A 21,645-nucleotide genomic window follows, 5' to 3' on the forward strand; every position below is an offset into this window, starting at 1 on the left:
GTACGGTTGCTGCTTACTGTGCCAGCCTCTTCTGCTGAGGCTGAAAGAAATTTCAATGGTCTTTGGAGGTTAAAAACCTGGCTTCACAACACAATGACACAGTCTCGGCTCAACAGTGTTGCTGTGTATCACAAAGATAAATTGGACAAACTAAATAGGAGAGAAATTACTCAGCAATTTATTGTGCCTAATGAGAGGCGCAGAATCACATTTGGGTGCTTTACTTAGGTGAGATCAGTGCACTGCTACATGTTCATGTTGTGGGAAGCTTCTTCATTCCTGTGACAGAGGTTTAGGTAGAGATATCGGCCTATCACAGATACATATGTATATTTCATTCTGTTCTTCATTTATATACCATATATATATGATTATATATGCTTGTGCTTGCGTCTGTGTGTGTTGAGAACTGCAAGAACAAATAATCCTTCATTAGCACCCTCAATAAAATGCTTAGCACCCCCTTAGCACCTGCAGAAAAAAATATCTGGAGCCGCCCCTGATTTACAGACATCAATACGACTTTGACACATTATGATTTAAGATTTCATTTAAACAAAAACCTAAATCCTGGGAGTTTTCTAGAAAACCTAAAACTTTTCTTGAGAAGTTTTTAGATTCTTAATTTGAGCAATTTGAAAGATTAAAAATTTTGTTTTTACTTCAAATTACTTACTTATTACTTATTTTTTAATCAAAATAAATGTCTGGAAAATGTTGTAGATCCTGTGTTTTCCTTATGCGTTGATTAGTAGGTTACAATGGATCAACAAGTGGTCTGCTTCTTTGCATGTCAATTATGCTTTATACTAGAAAGAAAAAAGTTGTGAGCAACTTCAGAACTGTTACATTTGTATAATTTGACATCAATCTGTTTACTGACTAACTGTGTATCAAACCTTTAGAGCATTGCTGCCTATCGAGGCCCTTTTCACCCTGGAGGATGACCACACTGTGCTCTGCACAACCTACATCACCTATTAAAAAGTGGCAGGATCAAAGCAAACTTGGAAATCCTCCTTCAGCCTGAAGTCAGTTAAGATGTTGCTACACTCCAGTATTTCCCAAACAGGTTTTCTCTGCTTTTGTCAACATCCCCAACATGCTCTCCTGGCCCTCACCACGCTCTGTATGCCCACCCTTCCACAATTATCTAAGGTCATGTTCAGATGCAGCTACATGTTAGGAGATCATGCCATGCTAGCATGACGCTAGCTGCCAAAGGTATCATATCTGGCCTAGGTTGTTTCCATGACCTTGTCATGATCACATAGTCTAGGCATGTGGCCAGCTTGACCAGTCCTATGCACAAAGGACCCGTTGATATGCTGCCACCACGCTCCCATGTTCCACGTTCTCACATTGTGTTCTTAATACACACCTGAGGAACATGTGAAGACTCTGCAAAAAACATCTACATTCTGGCTGATATTTTACATGATAAAAAGGCCCATGTCCAGTGTGAAGGGGGCCTAGGAGGAAAGGAATGGTTGACTTGTAATGGGCCTTTGCAGTTTTTAAAAGACTTTAATGCAGTCTGCCTTGCTGTGGTAGACTTTTCCATATTTTTCTAAAGGGATGACAAGCTAAATAAGATGTAATTAGGTAAATGGAGCGGCTTTGAGTGTGCACATGTGTAGTTCTTGTGGACCAGCTTCTTATGGGAGTCCGGTTTGCCTGCTGCCCCACAGCAACCCACTTCACTCTGCAGCTCTGGGTCTAGAGGCATGATGGGAATAGAATGGGTAGGAGGATGTGTGGTAGTGGTAGCTCTGGCTAATTATTAAAAATGACTATAATTATGGGATTATCGATGTCCTTGAGTGGGTGTAGGGGTAAATAGAGAGGCAGGCATACATCCAAAAGGCAAGCAGACAGTTCCCATGACCCAAACCTTCATTTGTTTTTGTTTTTTTGTTGTTTTTGTTTTTTTTTTTTGTTAGTTTGTTTGTTTGTTTTTAAGATGAGGAATGAAAGTCAGACGTAGCACATGTACTACGCTGTAGTACATGTGTGTGAATGAGAGGTAGACAGGTGGAACAGTGAGGCTATGAGGAGCAGAGGTCACAAAGGTGTAGGGCTTCAACCAGGAAAACTGGGAGTGTGGTAAAGAGATAAAGAAGAAAATCCAGGCAGGATGGAGTGGATGGAGAAAAGTTTCAAGAGTGATTTGTGACAAAAGGGTGGTAGCAAAGGTCAAAGGAAAGGTTTACAAGACAGTGGTGAGAGCAGATATGTTGTATGGTTTTGAGACAGTGGGACGGACAAAAAGACAGGAGACAGAAGAGGAAGTGGCAGAGCTGAAGATGTTGAGGTTCTCCTTGGGAGGGACGAGGATGGACAGGATGAGGAATGAGGTCATCAGAGGTCCAGCACAGGTTGAATGACTGGGAGATAAAGTTAGAGAGGTCAATTAAACCTGGGTGTAATTTTTGTTTAATAAATGGGGGTATTACTTATTTCAAAATACTTTTCATTTATTTGGCAACAAAAGATTTAAAAGTGTAATTTGTTCTCAGTACATAAACAATAATTTACTGTAAAATCTTAACAGAAGATGTTTTCTTGACACTAAGAGTTACATTTTCCAACACTGTAACATCACTAACCTCAAAACAAATAAACTGAAATTGATATTCTCAAGTTTGGAACATTTTAAAATGGCTGCATGTTTGTCCTCTGTCCATGCAGCCTCACATAAAAACTAATCCCCTCTGAGAGAAGAAGGGTTGAACAATACAAAGGGCAGCTTAGACAATTAACAGAAGATAATCTGGGACAGAAAGACAACTCATGTCAACGGTTCATCAGAGTCAATAAGGTCAGACCACTTTAAAACCTCTCAGGACTTCTTCTTTTTCACTGAACAAAGAGGTTTGGTCACTGTTTCTAAAGGAACTGAATCAAACCCAAAATATGAGAGCCTCTTTTCTTATTGCAGGCTGTTACATCATTTTGTAAATTTACCACCAAAATCCCAAATTGATATTAAACCTCTTCCTTGTGGAATAGCATAATAATCTTTTACTTGTTTTAGTTACTGTTGAACCAAATCATACGACGATCCTTTAAAGACCTGCCAGGAAATGAGTTGTCAGCTTCAAGTAGAAGTTGCCTTAAATATGTTTTTCAGCTCTTTTTGGTCATGCTGACTGTTGGCCTTGCTGTGGAAAAGTGGCTCCTTTTTTCTCCAAGCCTTGCTCGTCTCGTTGGCACCCTCTAATTTGATGCCTTCAGAAATAAAGGTTGAACGTTCCAGCGAGGACCGACAACACTGAATCAGTCACCAACCTTTGGGATTGGAAAGTCACTTGGAGTCGAGTCCTGGGAGTTAGTTACAGAGTGCGGCTCAGTCAGATTATCTTTAGAAATCTATTGATAGGCCTGTGTGGAGAAAGTGCACATTTTGTGGTGAAGGTGCACTGCGTAAAAGATCAGGTAATGTACGTTCTGTGTGCAGACAGTCTATAAGCAGAATAATGTTGACAGATAAACCTTCCATCCATGTAATTTAAGTCTCTTCTTCATTCTTTTTTCTCTCATATACAATCCATTTGACTTTTGTTAATATTTTTTCACTTCAGTGTTAAGTTCTAGTTATTATGGAGTGTATTAGGGTGTGATGCTTAGTCATTTTTTTCAGTAATGCATGCCCTTTTTAAATGATCACAAATGATAATTTAATGATGTTCAATATTTTGTGTAGCTGGTAAAAACAAACTCCCTTCTTAAAGGATGATCCCACTGCTTGTATTTACTCTACACAGAGAAGTGTGTGTTGATAGGGGTGAACAGGGGGTTCCCTAATGGCACCATGTGATGACACATGCCTCACATTACAGTGAAGGTCTGGTGTCTGCAGAGACACCGGTCAGAGTATATGTGGAAAAATATCTCTGTGAGTTTTTGCAACAGAAATAATAGACATAATCAGTCATGGAATCAGCAAATGTTTTGGTGTCGATTGTTCTGCTGCAAATTAAATGACCAAACTTGCATCATTTTCTCTCCTCTCTCAGTTACAGAAAGGGTTTAGAAGACAGCAGGACTTCTCTTTTAGTTTCAAGTGTTTTTTTGACATTATTGGAGTGCATTTTTAAATTATAGAATTTCTGAATAAATTTTGAATGGTACCAATGCAGCTACTGCTCAAAAATCCAGCATACAACATTCTTTTATAAAGATTAATAGTAATTTGAGACTTACTTTTGTAATGCCAATATTTTGATGTATAAACTGTATAAGAAGTGTAAAGAGAACCATGATTAAAAGAAACGTTAATGCCACTGCCAGTGGCTGATAAGGTCACCATGGTAACATGTGTGTCTCACTACAAACAGCCACTGTGTGAAAACTGTATGTTGTATTGACAACAATCCTGAAATGTAAGTGGTAGAGAAATCTGAGAGTTACAAGTCAATTGTATATGTCTGCAGTGTTTTATGGAGAAGATATGATGAATTAATAAGACCCTTTGCTTTCAGTTTTAAAGAGGAATTTCTCTGATGGAAGTCAGTGATCATTTGTGTGTGCACACTTTGCACTATTTTGGTATATTTACTGTATATAAAGTGTAAAGTTGTTTGCAATAGTTTGGAAAGTTTAGACAACTAAAATGTTAAGAGTGTATTACCACATGTAAACTAAACATTTCATGATATACTCTTTGCAAACATAAAACAACTGACATCAGAATGTGAGTCTAGTCTTGTAAAGCCCAACTTTCTGTGATCTGTTTAACTTTAAATAATGTTTTTATTGTGACATGTGCTTATAGAGCATACTAGCTTATTGTCCACGTGTAATGTTTTTTCACTCTTTTGCAAATTTAGTCTACACCATACAAATCCCTGGTACCAAAAGCCATTGCACACTAATCCCTATTGAGCTGCATGTTTTGATGTATGTCTTGAAGAAGTTTTTCCAAAGTTGTGGGAGGAGTAGCGATTGAAAATTGTGACAAAAATGTAAGAAAAATATCTAAATATCGTTATTGGTGTTGCAGTGCTAATACATGGCCACTTTTTGTAAAGTTCTTTCACCAACAAGCCCCTGCATTTTTATCAATACTTTTTTTTTGTGCCATATTTTTCTGACCTCTGCATCCATGAGTTTTTCTTCCTTTTTTAGGCAATGCTGAAGGACCCCCTCTACATTGGGCTGAGGCACAAGAGGATCCGAGGCCAGGCCTACGATGAACTGCTAGATGAATTTATGAAGGCAGTTTCAGACAGGTATCATCATACTGACCTCTGAGTCATCCTCTGCCCACTTCCTTTCTTCTGTCTGCTATCATCATTTCCGGCCAGAAATCACACCATGCTCCTAAAAGAAAAATGTTAAGCAGTTTAGCATGTTTGCATGCAATTCAGCCAAATGTTGGGGAATTCTGAGGTCTGGAGTTAGAGTCAACAATCGTTTAGTTTTACCCTCCCTGAACTGCTTTTACATTTTGGTTTCTAAAGAATAATTGCAAGTCTTCATACAGGCTGGAGGTGAAACTATTTTTAGTGTCAGCTAAAATGTAACTTTTTCAACACGGAGCTGACAGCTTCATGGGGAAAGTAGAGCTTCTTCATCAGCAGGTAAACATGATATTCAGAAATGTCTTACTAGGCCATATACTTATGGGGTTTTGTTGTTGATTTTTGTGTTTGAATGTGAGGATGTTAATAGATGAGTACATAAAGAATAGATTTCTGTTTTGTTAAATAATCTGATTTTCTTTTTGTACCAGAAATTACCCAGAAAAGTAACAAATCCAGTCACCCCATTCAAACTGTTGAAATGGTGAACCTTCTTTTAATAGTTAGCTTTTTGTCTTTGATATGAAGTCACATCAAAGCATAGTTGACACGGTTAAGTGCTCCATATAGTGGCTTTATTTGGTTAACTCGGGTCTGATCCTTATCTTTGTTTTCTTAGCTGAAATTAGGTGAGACATTACTTCCTGCTGTGATTGATGCCCTATGTGCTTAACATGCATCCCAACATGTCTATGCCCATGTGTCATGGAGCCATCTCAGCCACACACACACATGGGCCTGGTTAAGCCTCATCCTAACCCAGAGAGACTGGAGTCCAGAGAGAGAAGTCTGGGTCTGGTTCCCCTCCAGCTGGCAAAAGGAAGCCATGACTTTAATAACAGGGTAGCTTCCCAACTACAAGGAACAGACATGCTTTTTCTTTTTTCTCCACCGGAGCCAGATTGGCGGAAAATGAATAATTATGGGCTCAAGGATTCAATGAATGATTACAGCTCTGCCGTCTTCAAGTAATATTCATGTTTAGTTTTCTAAGAAACTAAACATGAGCTAAAATACTCCACATTGAGTCATCATCAATAAGCTGAAGTCTAAAAGGATCTTTTTTAGTCCAATACTCAAAAATACTGTTTTGTTCAGGGTTTATGATCAGTGATACGATCTGGTGCTGGATTTCCAACCAGTCTTCCACCGCACGTCTTGTTGAACAATCAGCATTACTAGTGACTACAGACAGAATTGAAATCACATTACTGCTACACACTTCCACAGCTGTTTTAAAAGAAGAAACTGAAGCTCACGTTACATTTTTATACATTTTTGGTCACACATAGGTACACCTAATCCCTTTCTTGTTCTAAATCCATCACTCTTCTTAGTTTTATTTGTCTGAAGTACCCCTCATGGGAGAAGGCCGACATCCTGACAAGACGCCTGAAGCATTTCAAATAACTTTTTTCAGTCTGATAAACTAAAGCTCTCACCAGTGACCAAGCTTTTTATCCTGTTGCTAAGTGTGAGTGCATCAAACTACAGAAAGCCCGTTTGATTCCTTGATCTTCTTCCTTTAACTCACACTTTACATTTTAGACCAATGGTTCTTTTCATAATGAGTACCACAATGAGTACCAATCAGTAGTACAAGCTCATATGCTTTTATTATCTGATGTAAAAGAGACAGCTCCCCAAAAGCCTAACTTTAACTGTGGCTGAAAGGTGCATCTTAAGTTGTGATGGCTCCATGCCAATATCTATTCCAGTTTCCACATGGGTCCACTGCACTTTTGTTTCAAGTAGTTTCTGTTTAGAGCCAATATTATAATTTGCTTGAACCACTTATATTTCTGCATTTTAGTTTTGCATCCCAGTTCAGCTCATGATGTTTAATTAACTTATTAAACTTATGAATGATTGACACCAAAATTTCTTCTAAGTATCAGTGGAGGGGACCTTAAGCGCTTCCAGTAGTACTCCAACCATAGTTTCAGTTTTAAACCATAAGTTGTCTAACCAATCTCTCTCTTCTCTATGTCCAATGTACCCATCACTGCAGATGCTGCATTCTGCAACAAACTCCTCCATTCATGTATATGGGCATTGCATGATGAAGCCAACAAGACCACATTGTTTGTAATGATCCAGTACTAAGTTTGAAAAAAAAATTGGACATCATTCACTCCTGGTTGTGTGTAGGAATTCTGTCCCTAAATACTTTCAAAAGAATTAGTGACAGAAAGCAGCCCTTCAGAGACCAACAAGTCTAGTTTCCTTTCAAGATTGTAGTGTTAGTCTGTGACTAAGATGAAATAGAGCATCTACTGACACTTCTGACCCAAAGCAACAACACACACACTCATCTATCTGCATGATCTACACCTGACCAGTCTCCTTCACAGCTGATTGGTCCTCCTCTGACTCTTATTGTCCACTGTGAGGGACATGGGGTCAGCATGGAGACTGTCTGACCTCCTGCAGTCTAATATAGCCTATATCTCAACACTTTTAATGGATATTAAAGTGTTGAACCAATAATATTCACTTAGTTTTCAGTGATTTTATTGTTCGAGCTAATTGTTGTAGTTTAATCAGAATCAGTTTTACATTTTGATCCAAAACTGTCCATATCACAAATGGTTGACAGAATAGGGGTCTTGGACATTTCCCATACAAATTTGCTTGGCATGCAAGGCCTACAGGAATGCCATCAAGTATTCAAAACTCTTGGCACTGAGAGAATGAAGTTTGAGCGGACAGGCCGATAGAAGGAGCAACAGAAGGGAGGAGAGGAGAAAGAATGCTGAAAGTGTCTTTTTTTTTAATGACGGCTCAGGGATTTGAGAAATAATGTGTGCTGAGAGATGCTGGCTCTCTGGAGAGTGAGAGTGGGCTGGGGATTTATTAAGGCCTCAACCAAAAAGCCCCTTAGGGACAAAGGTAATACACAGCCTCTGAGTGTGTGTGTGTACACAAACACACGGATATGCACACAGATTCAACAGCTGTGTTTGGACAGAGCGCCCTTGTGTCTGACCTTTGTTTGGGTCCTCTCTGGCTCGCTGAGGCCCTCACGAATGTGCTCCGACTAGATGAATCACTTCGCCCCACCTCATCTGTTTTTAGTCTGGAAATTTCAGGTTTAATAAAGGCAGATTGTGTTTCCTGAAAAAGCAGTGTTGAGTCTTCCGCATGTCAGACAAACACATGGAAATAAGGAGTGTTTTTCTTCTCATATTTTATGTCTTTAAATCAAACATCAGTGATTATTTCGCAAGCAGCTTTTACTAAAAGGAACTACTTTAGCTCAAGAAACTTAAGAGTGTCTTTTAATCTTGAAAAAGTTTTAAAGAGAAGCCCAAAATTATCTTCTTTGCTTCTGCTAGAAGTATTATAGTGGTAAAACAGAAATCACAGTAAAATAAAAGCTGAAAGCATAACGCAGCCTGGAAGCCTGGCTCAGATTGCTTTGACAGCCTCTTCACAGGAAGGATTCAACAGCTGTGTTCTGCTTTTCAGCCTGGTTTGTAGTTAGGAGATTCTGTTGTTGATATAGATCAAAACAGTGGCTTTTGGTCACTGTCAACATTTTCATGCATCTCACTGCATTTGTTTCTGAGTTCATTGATGGAGAAAAACTATTTAAGGCAGGTTCTAATCGTCTTATAACCTTTTTTCTTCTTCTTCTCATTTATTTTATAAGCCCCCTTGCACAAAATGTTTCAAGCTGGGTCTCTTTGTTGTCACAATGGAATTTATGAAAGGACTTGAAGGGCTTAAAGTCAACCTGTTGCTGTTACGTCGCTCTTTAAGCTGCCATTCATGAATTGCCAATCAAGTTGGCCATGTCCCACATCATTACGGAGCCATAGGAGCTGTGCAGTGTAACTCAGCAGCTCTAACTTGAAGACCAACACATAAAATGTGTCAGATATCTCTCATTTTCATTTATGTGGCTAGCCACTACATCACACCTTCAAGCTGTGATGCTGGCTAACCCTTTTATGTATCGATCTTGATGGCTCTGTTACCGTGGCAGCTCAGAGGGGTAAGGATTTTTTTTCATTTGGCTGCGACTACTGGAAACTATGAGGTGTATGACATTAACGAGGGAGCCTTTAAAATGTCTCGAGATGTTCATAGGGGTTCTCAATTTCTCAGCTCACAGCCTTGCCCTTTGAATTTTGAACATGTTCAAAAAGTGTGTTTCACAAAGTTTCTGTCAAAATAGTCAGAGTTCTCTTGCAGGCTTTTCAAACCCTTCTCAATATAGTTTCTGTGAATTCTAGAGTGCTAGATTTGTATTTTGACTTCAGCATGGGGGCTCTCCTTATGACACAATATATCTGAGACTACAACCCTGAATGTCTAAGTCTAAAAACCACACCAATGAAAAATAATAATTATTAATAAACTGGTCCAGATCTTCCTATTTTAAAAGGATTAATTAGTTGGTTATAAAGCTGGCTGAGGCGAATACGATGTAGACAATAAAACAATGTGTGTAGCCTAGAATACAGCTTTGCAAGCCGTGCACACAAAAATAGGCAGGGATTTTTTTTTAATTGTCTTCTCAAAATGTGACTTCATAGCTAGATTGTTCGCAAACACTCAGTACTCAGTCAGATTGCATCTGGAAATTTGCTTATTTTCTTGCAATTTCCTCACAATTTTGAGATGCCAACTGTTCTCCAAAAATCACAGCCCACTGAGACACTACATTAGCTGCAACGGTTGAATTCACCCTCGTGCTGCCTTGATTCTTTTAGAAATCACACCAAGAAGGCAGCAAGGCCTCTTTGACTTGGTTCAAAGTATTTTGTGAAAGAGGCTAATGACAGCACCATAACACATGATAAATAAAAGGGTAAGCTGGCTTTGCATCTTAAGGATGTGATGATAGTCTGTGTGCAGGAATACCGAGTCTTTGTAAGACTAACTGGGAAATTTTAAAGAGAAGTCAGATAAGATGAGCCTTAAATGTTAGGATTTTTAGTAATCTTTTGTTAGATTTTTTCATTATGTTCAGTTTATGAGATCTGTCATTCTGTTTCCTCATGGGTTTTCTGGTATTCTGTTTTAAGTTATTTATTTTCACTCTGGTGTTCAGCTTTTGTTCCCGTTTTGTTTTACTCCCTGTGTTATCTACCACCTTCTCCCTCAGGACTTTTCCTTGTTGATCTGCCACATCCATCCTCACCTGTTGCTGGTTTACAATTAGTTACCTGTGTCCAATTCCTCATCAGCTCCTGCCCATATATTCTGTTCTGTTGCTTTCTGCTGCTGGTCCATTGTTGGTTTAATGTCACACTCAGGTAATCTCCTTGTGGCTCCTCATAAATTTTTGATGTTAGCTTGTTTTGCGGCCATGTCAGCCTTTTGTTTATTAATAAATTAGGCTGTTTTGGAGTTCATCATGTCAGTGTGCATTCTGGGTCCAATCCTCCTAACAAACCTGATAGAAAGACCTTCTTACAAGTCTAATACACCAAATTAAAGTCATTGCAAAAGTCTAAACATACTAAAACTGTACCATATTTGTTCATTTGGGACATCTAGGTGTGCCCAGTTTCTTCTTTAGGTTACAACAATTAAACACAAATGTAGTCAACGTTTACCCTTTGTCATTTTTTATTCAGCTGCATACAAATGTATTGTTAGCCTTCTTTTGCCTTAGGCCTGTTAAAAAGAGACTGACTTCCCAACAGAATAGTGACACCAAACAAAAATGGCTTCTTACTGAGCAGACGCTTTAATCTTGACAAAGCACATACAAACTGTTTTTAAAAAAAAGCCCATAAAGCCTATCTTTATTGGAGCAGGCACCAGATCAAAGAGCCGTCTGCATTGTAAAGATCTTCATTTGTTTAACACCACAACCACAGATAGTCCCTAAGCAGTTTATGTTCACTGGAGGGCCAGAAATATGTATGTGGATGTTCTTCATACATTCAAATATCTCTTAAAAGACCTTATTTTGGGCTGATTAAGATTAAAATAAAATAATTCAGTGTTTGTCACTAGGTGATGAACAAAGTTGCTTCAAGTTAATATTACTTTTTTGTAGACAGCTATATTACAAAATCTACTTTTTAGACTCTGTATGATAATATATCGTCTTTATTAACTGGGGTTATTTCTTATATTGCAAACCACACCAGAAGGCGTTGCACAGGCGATTGGCAAAGCCCCATCTATCCTTGGTTGTCACTTGTCTCTGTCTCCGTAGGCCCAAACACAATGAAATGTTTATAGCACCCTTTTTAGGCTCATAATTCTTCTGTTTTCTACTGCTTCTCTGCGTTTCTTTGCCACTCACTGCCTGATCAAAAGCACATTTATCTTCTCAGCACTATAGCAGTGCTAGCAGCAGGTTCGCATTTGTTACAGCCAATAGCACTGTCTCTTCAGGACATAAATCAATAAGAAACATAAAAGTTTTATTGCATCTGTTATCGGGTTGTTTTTCATCCTTTTTTTTCTCTTTGTCTTGCTTCTGCACAGAAACAGGAAAAACTGAAAGTTAACAAGATTTGAAGAAGAGCTTTTGCCCATGTCGTGGATCAGTGGACCAGATCCTTATCCAATAAAGATCTGCTGAAGGAGTCATGGGAGTTTGACTTTTCGTGTGTTTTGTGATTCTGGAGAAGACTTTTGACCATGTTCCCTGAGGCATTCTGTGGGGGGTTGGTGTAGGAGTATGGGATGCTAAGGTTGTTTTAAGGGTAATTCAGTTCCTGTATAACCAAAGCAAGAGCTGTGTCAACATTTCCAGCGCAGTCAAGCTCGTTCCTGGTGCAGATCGGACTCCACCATGGCTGCCTCTTGTCTCTCATCCTGTTTGTGGTGTTCATGGATAGGATCTCGAGGAGTGGTCATGGAGAGGAGGGTGTCAAGTTTGGGAACCTCAGGGTCTCATCTCTTTTCGAATGATGTGGTTCTTGTGGTGTCTTCAAACTATGAGATTCAGCATGCACTGGGGTGGTTCATAGCTGAGTGTGAAGCAGCAAGAACAGCTCCATTAAGTATGATGTCATGGTTGTCAATTAGAAAAAAGTGGAATCCTCCCTCTAAGTTGGGGATGAGCTGTTTGCCTCAAGCAAAGGAGTTCCAGTATCTTAGAATCTGTTCACAAGTGTTGGTTGTATGAACAGGGAGACAGACATCAGAGTCTGCTGTAATTAGGGTGTTGCTCTAGTCTTAAATGCTAAGCTCTTAATTTACTTGTCCATCTATGTTCCAGCCCTCATTCAGTCTCATTACTTCTCATTACCAAATAAAGTTGATCACAGATACAAACAGCTGAAATGAGTTTCATCTATAAGATGACCAAGCTCAGATGTAGAGATAAGATGAGGAGCTACATCATCCAGGGAAGCTTGGAGTATAGCCGCTGCTCCTCCACATTGAAAGGAGTCAACTGAGGTGGTTTGGGCATCTGATTAGGATGCTTCCTGGATGCCTCCCTCTGGAGGTTTTCTGGGAAGGTGTCATTCTAAGCAGATCCAGATCCTGCTGGATGGGTTTTATATCTTCTCTGACCTGAGAAGTCTGTGTTTCTTTCCTGAACCTGTTACCTCAGCAGCCTGACCTTAGATAAGCTGAGGGACATGGATGGAAAACCTCTCCAGATTAAACCAAAGGGAGGAGGAGGATTTAAAAACAATGTTTCCCACTGCACTTCTCGCTGTTATTCAGCGAGCTGAGAGGGGTTTAAATGTTTGGAGCCACTTGCTCTGTTTGCTAAAGCTGTCCCCAATTTCCTCCATCACGAACCCTCTGAAACATGAGCTTGGTTGTTTTTATTACAGGTTTCAGACAACCTCGGCATCTCCTCCCATTGTTTGTGTATGAAAAAAAATCCTACAATCCATAGATAGGCAATTATGTTATTTTGTAATACACATCTTTACTTGCAAAATGTCACATCATTCAAAGGGCAAGACCTTGAATTGGCGTCCTATTTGTACTTTCACCTTGTACAAGCATTTTCATCACAGAGCAGCTCCGTTTAATTCATGCGAGGATTCCTGTAGTTCCTTGTTTTGACAACAGATTGTGAGAATTTGTCATCTGATGGACCTTAGAAACTCGGGCTCTGTTTACAGGATACTGTTTTTAAGTGAAACTGGAACAAGTCTGCTGCATTTCAGCCGTTCGTCTACAAAACAGGGATCAAATTCTATGACACCAAAACTTTTTTAAATCCAGATCTCAGAGTGGAAGTTTTTCAATACTCTCGTCATCATTTCACGGGATCCGCAATTTATCTGAAAGCGGAAGTGTTCACACGTGCGCGCTACGGTTGCCGTCAGTCAACAGTTATTTTGTGCGAGCTGATCAACAAAAGAAACAATTGTCAAGCTCGATGGAGACGGAAACGACCCCAGAGTGCAGACTCATTCTCAAAAATAAAAACTAATTTATTAAATAAAGAAAATAAACAAAAGCAAACAGCTGACGTGGCAGCAATTAAACTTAACAAAATTCCGGAGCATGGCAAGGCAAGGCAAGGCAAAGAGAAAACGAAACACAGCGACAGCAACGACAAACAACATTTCTTACATCGAATGAACCTGTAAGGGGAAGAAGGAGGGCTAAAAGATACTATTGAGGTGTCAGTGAGCATGCCTGTGTAAAGTTAAAGCACCAGCTAGGGACCTGGCCTGAAAACTACTGTGGGTTCAATGTCTTTTGTGGTTTCTAAACAGGGATTGTGATCACAGCGTTACCGTGTGAACGTTTAATATTTTTACAATCAATATATGAAAATCTTTCACGATTCCAGAAGATCGTTCTTGTGTAAACTTGGTCTAAGGGTAATGGTAAAAATGGTTGCTACTTCCTAAGGCCTAGATAGTAGTGGTAATTTCTACTGTTTCTCACCCACTGTATGAGCTCTCAGCAACCTTCATTCAAAATAAGAAAGAATGAGCCAATTCATGTCCTTCTTTGCATATTTAAATTTGCTTTCTTAAAAAAACAGCTGGAAACTTCTCTGTCACCATAGAGGCAGCAGCAGTCTTTGTGAACATCCAATAATTTCCTGAGAACAAGTTCAATTTGCTGAAAGGCTTGGAAACTATGGGAACTTTTCGTTGCCGATAAATCTAATTTACAGACTCATAATGGTGGGCTTATGTTTTGTTCTCTAATGTTTTTGTAAGAGCTTAAAGGTGCTGGCTGCTGTGTTGCTGTATTGACTCTGTGTGATAGGTGGTCCAAAGAGTAACTCGTAAAAATGGAGCACTGCTGGTTTAGGGTCTTGCTCTGCCTTTTTTCTTTTATTTTACACATCTGTGTGATTATGCTCTTTAATAGAAATGTGACCCCCCACACTGAAACACCTACAGACATCCTGCCTTAAAGTTGAAGGAACAAGTGTTCATTTGTTATATAGAACAACAGTCTGTTGCTTTAATTGTAATTTAAGAAACAAAGTTACAGAAAAAAAAGTATTTCTTTCTTGTTAAGGTTGAGTGAGACGAACCCAGACTCAGTAAAGTAAAAATTGAACTGATTTATTAACAAAAAGAGAATGAAAACAAAAGGCTGACGTGGCAGCAAAATAACAAAATAACAAAAACTTCCTAAGAAAACGAAGAGTGGAAACACAGGGAGCATGAATGTGGCGTGGAAAAAACACAGGCGCACGAACATCAAAAAAGCAGATGGAAAGGAATGAACCAGCAAGGAGTGAATGAAAAGAGACCGGTTTTAAGGAAACAGAGGGTGAGTGGGAAATGGGTTGCAGCTGGGACATGACGAGGAACAGGTGAGGTGGGCGTGGCAGGCAGACCGGAGAATTACTGAGCTGAGGGCAGGTGAAAAGTGACACAGGAAAAGCAAAGGACAATACTTTAATACAGAACTCAAAGAACCAGGGAGAAAAAAACTAAACTATATACCATAAAAATGAAAATAAATACAGAAAACGTACACACACAAACTCGAATCATGACACTTTCTACTGTATGTAATGTGTTCATTCAAAACCTGTATTTAGTACAATAATTAAGCTTTATATTCTGAGAACCCAACATATCCTCTGTTCTCAAGCGTAAATGTGTCTCTTATGTTTGCAGGTATGGAATGGACTGTCTGATTCAGTTTGAGGACTTTGCGAACGTGAATGCTTTCCGTTTGCTGAGCAAGTATCGCAACAAGTACTGCACATTCAACGATGACATCCAAGGTAACTCAAACGTCAATCACACGCAAACAGAAGAAGAACAAACCTTCCTTCTTAGAGACTCCTCAAGCTTTCTTTTTGTCACCACAATTACTCTTCAGACTTCTGGAGTTATAACTGCGCAACTAGACCAAAGGATTAACTCTGATCTTACCTGCCTAAAAGTTGCTCCCTGCAGAAATGATTATCCAAACAGAAACTAAAGATTGTGTCAATTTAGCTTCAAAACAAAGAGGTATGAGAAGATAAATGTTCAGGATAATTGTTACAATGGAATCTTTCAATTTAAAAAAGTCATTACCTTGACAGTCATGATTAAGAAGACAGTTTGGATTGTTTTAAATGGGTTTCTGTGATGCGACCATCAGTTGTGGGTATCTTGCAGAGGACAGCAGTCAGACTGAATCAGAAATTCTTCTTGAAGAGTCTAACTAACACCAACTTAGACTGGGAGCTAGAATCCAGAGTGGTTTTTTGCAATGCATAACAACTCAAACCTCTAAAATTTTATAGCAGCTCAAGTAAATATTCTATTGCAAACCTTCAGATGGTGTCACTTTTTTACATCAGACAGTTCTTTACAGAGGTATGTCTGGTCATTAATACCGAAGACTGGCTGTGTTGAAACCCAGTCTGCTGTTCATTGCAGCTCATTTTGTGTGAAACCCATTTAGAAAACAAAATGTTATGGGTTCAGTTTGAGGCTCAAAGGTTTTCTTTCCATCCATCCATCCATCCATCCATCCATCCATCCATCCATCCATCCATCCATCCATCCATCCATCCATCCATCCATCCATCCATCCATCCATCCCTCTTGTTCTATCTCCTGTGGTCATTGAACAAGAGGCAGGGTACATCCTGGCAGGTTACCATCCCTGTAATGATTTGGCAACTATCTGATGTAAAAGGAAAGGGAAAAAAGAGTGGTTTAAAAATCTACAACAGCAGTTAAGCATTTGATTTAACTGCTGTAAAACCTGTGGAGTTATAATTGTTTAAGATGGCAGACTTAAACTCAAGAAGATACTCACTGTCAGCATGTATCACATGAGAATTTATCCTGATTCTTCGAAGTGAAATGGCTTAGACTGCTGTCTACTGTAGGGAGGATATTCACTACTGATAATAGCTCCACAAAATCCCACTTATTGAAAACTAGTATGTTTTAGTCAGCAGCAAGTTATTTAACCCTAGCTGATGCATTGAATGGGTTCTCATTTCTTAAATGGCCTTGTAAAAGATGCATTATATGATCACGGGAAAAAAATCACTCAGTCTGAGGATATTGAGTAACACGCTACAACAACTAAGAAAATTGCCTTAAATAGTGAATCTACTGAACATTAGAAAAGGCTGAAAACTGCATAAAATCTGCCAGAGGTTTGACACTTTTGTAATTATGAGTGCAAATTCTGCTCCTGTTTTTATATTTCAAGTGACTGTATGGTGACAACTCACAAATCAAACTGTCCAATCAGAAGACAGGTGGTTTGATTTCCTTTTCAACTTCAGGAAGAATTCATCTGGAGTCCTTGTCTTTTAGTCTTATGATCACAGCCAACTGTAATTTAATATGAGTAGCTAACCTATGGTATATAGTCATTCAGTATCTTCCATTTTTTAAGCTAGAAATAAGCAATGCAACTGCTTCATTTTTATTTTTATTAGAAACATAACATTTTTTTTTATTTTTGTAAGTCAGGCATTATGCTGCACCTTATTGCGCTTTCAAAAGCCACCACACTAAACTTATAGGAACATATTTTTCAATTTAGTAGTCTAAGCATGTATTCTTCCTATTTAATATGCAGAAACATATAAAATAAATACAATTTGTGTATAAAAATGACATTTAATTTCCAATTACAAATTGACAGGCACAGCTGCAGTAGCAGTAGCTGGACTCCTGGCTGCCCTCCGGATCACCAAAAGCAAAATGTGTGACCACACCATCGTGTTCCAAGGGGCAGGAGAGGTGAGCACAGCATGAATGCACAGACATGCACAACATCTGTTTTTCTACCTGCAAACAACATTTATTTTTATATAAAAAAACAGAGAAGTTTGAACACAGGCTTCAGTAACAATGTGCTTGGTTTGTTCACAGCATGGATAATCAAAATGAAAAACATCACGAGTTCCTAAATTAACTCTTTCGTGACATAGGAGTTTGTGCAAGATGTTTTAACAATAAAAAGAAAGTCAGAGTTGGTGTGACGCAGCTCCTCTTCCTCTCTTCTGTCTCGCTCCCAGGCTGCGATGGGGATCGCTGAGCTGATCACCATGGCCATGGAGAAGGAGGGCCTCACCAAGGAGGAGAGTTTGAAAAAAATCTGGATGGTTGATTCCAAGGGACTCATTGTTAAGGTGTCTAACTGTGCAAACACAAGTGGAGATGCACTTTAGTTTTTACTTACAGAAATGCCACATATTGTCAGGCATCATTCTGCAGCAGTAACTGATGAACCGAGTGCACCATGAGTTAATGCTGACAGGACGTTTTAGAGTGCTCGCTGAACAACAAGCAACACAAACTGGATAAAACAGATAAAGTGGAGGAGGAGGTTAGATACTCGATTCAATCATGTTTGAGAGCAGCTGTTAGACTGACGTTTTCACCTTCATCTTTTTAATTTTCTCTTTATTTCTACCTCCTTCCCTTTTCTTTTATTGTGTTACATGTTTCAGCTATTTGCTTAAGAATCAGTCTCACTTGGATAGGGTTAGGAAAACATTATGGTCAAGTGTTAACCCACATGAGTTATTTATGCCAACGTTTTTTAGGTTGCTATGCCAACACATACCTCTATTGTTACTTTATCAAATTAAAAGATCATGCAAATTCGAAAGTGTCTCTAGGATCACTCTGTGTGCTGGAAACCAATGAAACCAGCACCAAAAGTTAGAAAACGCAGAGCTGGGAGGGAGAACAGACCGGACAGTAAAGCTCTCCACAGTGATCCACGTTTTTTCAGTGTTTAATGTTTTGTTTGGAAATCTTCAGTCTTGATGCGCTCACTCTCGTTCCTCAGGGTCGGGACCACTTGACTCACGAGAAGGAGAGGTTTGCTCATGAGCATCCTCAGATGAAAAGACTGGAGGATGTGGTTAGAGAACTGAAACCTACAGCTATCATCGGTAAAGCAAGTTACTAAATGTTGTTAGTTATTAAATTTGAGGACTTTTTGAGAATTTCAAGCTTTTGATAAAATAAAATAGACAATTGCAGTTAAAAAAAAAAACCCTGCTTTTAAAGAATCGCTGTACAGTAAAGTGAAGTACGTTGGACGTGTCCTTCTGTCTCAGGTGTGGCAGCTGTTGCCGGAGCCTTCTCTGAGCAGATCATCAGGGACATGGCTTCCTTTAATAAGCGCCCGATCATCTTTGCTCTCAGTAACCCAACCAGCAAATCTGAATGTACCGCCGAGCAGTGCTACACGTTCACAGAGGTGCTCAGACCTTCACGGTTACATTTCAAAGCATAGCAGTATTTTTGCTCATCTCTGACAAATAAATGGTTTCAAAGTACATTTGAACTACTTTGTGCTGCAGGGCCGTGCCATTTTTGCCAGCGGCAGTCCGTTCGACCCCGTCACCCTGCCAGACGGGAGGACTTTTTACCCTGGTCAGGGCAACAATGCCTACATCTTCCCCGGGGTGGGCTTGGGTGTCACTGCTTGCACTTTACGACATATTACTGAGGATGTCTTCTTGACTGCAGCAGAGGTGAGACACTGACATGTGTGACAGAGTACACCCAGCTCTTTCTGACATTTTGGGATTTTTTTTCTACCAAAACTGCTCTTACTCTACAACTTATTTTAAAACTGTATGATATACTGTAAATTCAAATAAACACTTGAAAGAAGAATTGAGGCAAAGATTTGTGAATATGCTGTGCTAATAAAAGTGATATTAGCTACTTGTATGTTTTTCTAATACTGACTTTACACAGAAAATATATATAGATCCATGTCACTTTTCCAATAAAAGTAATTCTTCTGATGTTTTCTGTTTGCTTCACTATGAACACCGTTTAACAGGCTCTGGCTCAGCTGGTGACAGAGAACGACCTCGCAGAGGGAAGGCTCTATCCTCCTCTCAGCTCCATCAGGGATGTCTCTCTTAAACTGGCCGCTAAGGTGAGAGCTCAGGATAAACCCAGTATACAGTACAGATACATTGAGGCTTGTCACACCATCAGAACTGTAACTTCCGACAACCTGTGATTACAGATCATGGAGCATGCTTACGAGCACAACATGGCCACACTCCGCCCAGAGCCATCTGACAAAGATGCCTACATTCGCTCGATCTGCTACAGCACTGACTACGATGACTTTGTTGCTGACTCGTACCGCTGGCCAGATGATTGTATGACAGTGCAGTCATGTAAACTTTGATGCTCCGGGCAAAGAAACCACAAGTAACTACTGATGTGCAATGTTATCTAAAAACAGGGGAGGAGGGGCCGAGTATAGAATTTCCCCACTGATATTAACCTGTACTTTAAAATAAGTGCTGACAACACAAGAAAGTCATGAAGCATTGCACAAATAGTTGTTTTCACATTATTTTAAAGTCAGATATCTGGAGAAGGTCTTTTGGAAGTTACTTTTGATTGTATTGTAATAGGCATTCACTTTAAGTCTGTGTCTGCTAAAATCTTAAAAAAAGAAAACCTTTTGCCAAATAAAGTTTGAATTAAATTTCTTAACTTCTAATTTTGTTGTGGCTGGTTTTTAAAAACTATGTTTGTGTGTTTCCTTTATTGCAAATGACTTTCAGAACATTATGCCGTAGTATTTTGATGCTCTGGCTCCATCTGGAGGTCAGTTGTTGTCATTGTAAAGTCACGCTAACCACTGCATCACCGTGCCTCCCCAACAAAGTACCCTGTAAAAAAATACTTAAAAACATGTGGCCTAATTGAGATTAATGTGCTGTAACTTTTGGTAAATTTAAGTTCCAGCTCATCGTTCAGACACTAAATTAAACGAACCCTCCTTTTGAGTTCTGGTCAAATTTGACTGTTTCAGTCATTAGAAATTAATGTGTGAGATATTAGGTGTATGAAACTGACTTCAGCTGATGCACATAATTCCTTTTCCACACCTCTAGGTGCATTTGTTTTTTTAGTAGACACACATACACGCTCTCTCTCTCACACACACACACCTCACTCCCCTGTTTGGCTTCCATCTCCAACCATCTCAGGAACCACAGCTGTTGGCGTTCTCAGAATCAAACATTGGTTCTGTCATGTAAAACTTTTGTTTCAGCTGTGGTATGCTCCGTAAAGGTTTTTGAGGCCATAATATAATATAATATAGTACAGGGGTCTCCAACACTGGTCCTCGAGGGCCGCTATCCTGCATGTTTTACTCGTTTCTCTGCTCCAACACACCTGATTTGAATCAATGGGTGATTAACAGGCTTCTGCAGAACATGAAGAGGTGATTTAACCACTGAATCAGGTGTGTTGGAGCAGAGAAACAAAGAAAACGTGCAGGATGGTGGCCCTCGAGGACCAGGATTGGAGACCCCTGATATAGTATCTGTGTCAGCACCAAGACTAAACGACATTCTGGCTTTTAATTGCCTGTGGATCAGTGGTTTGAGTTGTCCTCTAAAGACAGAGTTGGTAGTTCAATTCCACCTGTGTGCAGTCACATATCAAAGTGGGTAAATAAAGACACAGATTGTGTTGTAAAATGCTTTGAGTAGCCTGGTTGGCTAGAGAGGTGCAATATAAGTACAGTCCATTTCATCATATCTTAGAGCATGACACTGGAGGCAGTAAGTTTATTGTATGGTTAAATTTTCAGCTGTAATTTTGAACTTTCCTCTTTTCACTAATAAAATTATACCGATTGAGACCACTAAATATGTTCTTCTGTTTTTAAAAATAATTTAAAAACAGATGTTCTTAATGAACTTTGACATGATAAATAAATAGCCATGATAAATAAGTAGCACATTATGTATCACCTGTAAAGGTTTTATGTCTAAATAACTCATACATTGTTTTTTTTTTATTATTATTATTGTTCAAAACTAAGTTGCACTAGCCTAGATCTGTTAAGCCTACAGGCAAAAACAAACAAACAGAAGATCTAAATTTGTACAGTTCACAAGAACATAAGTTGATAAAATCTATCATAGCACAAGGTGATGATGTCTGTATTAACA

General features: G+C 39.2%; 1 protein-coding gene across 1 annotated transcript in view; it reads left to right on the top strand.

The window, feature by feature from the left end:
- The window catches only part of me1 (malic enzyme 1, NADP(+)-dependent, cytosolic), an 88,212-nt gene extending 68,038 nt beyond the window's left edge, over nt 1-20,174 (top strand). Inside the window, exons 6-14 of the mRNA XM_017413093.3 lie at nt 5,131-5,234; nt 15,344-15,453; nt 17,331-17,428; nt 17,707-17,820; nt 18,486-18,591; nt 18,760-18,902; nt 19,006-19,179; nt 19,497-19,595; nt 19,689-20,174. Of these exons, the coding sequence (XP_017268582.1) occupies nt 5,131-5,234; nt 15,344-15,453; nt 17,331-17,428; nt 17,707-17,820; nt 18,486-18,591; nt 18,760-18,902; nt 19,006-19,179; nt 19,497-19,595; nt 19,689-19,856 (1,116 nt within the window). The 3' untranslated portion in view covers nt 19,857-20,174. The remainder of the gene's footprint in view (nt 1-5,130; nt 5,235-15,343; nt 15,454-17,330; nt 17,429-17,706; nt 17,821-18,485; nt 18,592-18,759; nt 18,903-19,005; nt 19,180-19,496; nt 19,596-19,688) is intronic.
- Nucleotides 20,175-21,645: the final 1,471 nt, after the last annotated feature.

The sequence above is a fragment of the Kryptolebias marmoratus genome, linkage group LG16 (assembly GCF_001649575.2).
Source record: "Kryptolebias marmoratus isolate JLee-2015 linkage group LG16, ASM164957v2, whole genome shotgun sequence".
Taxonomy (NCBI): Eukaryota; Metazoa; Chordata; class Actinopteri; order Cyprinodontiformes; family Rivulidae; genus Kryptolebias; species Kryptolebias marmoratus.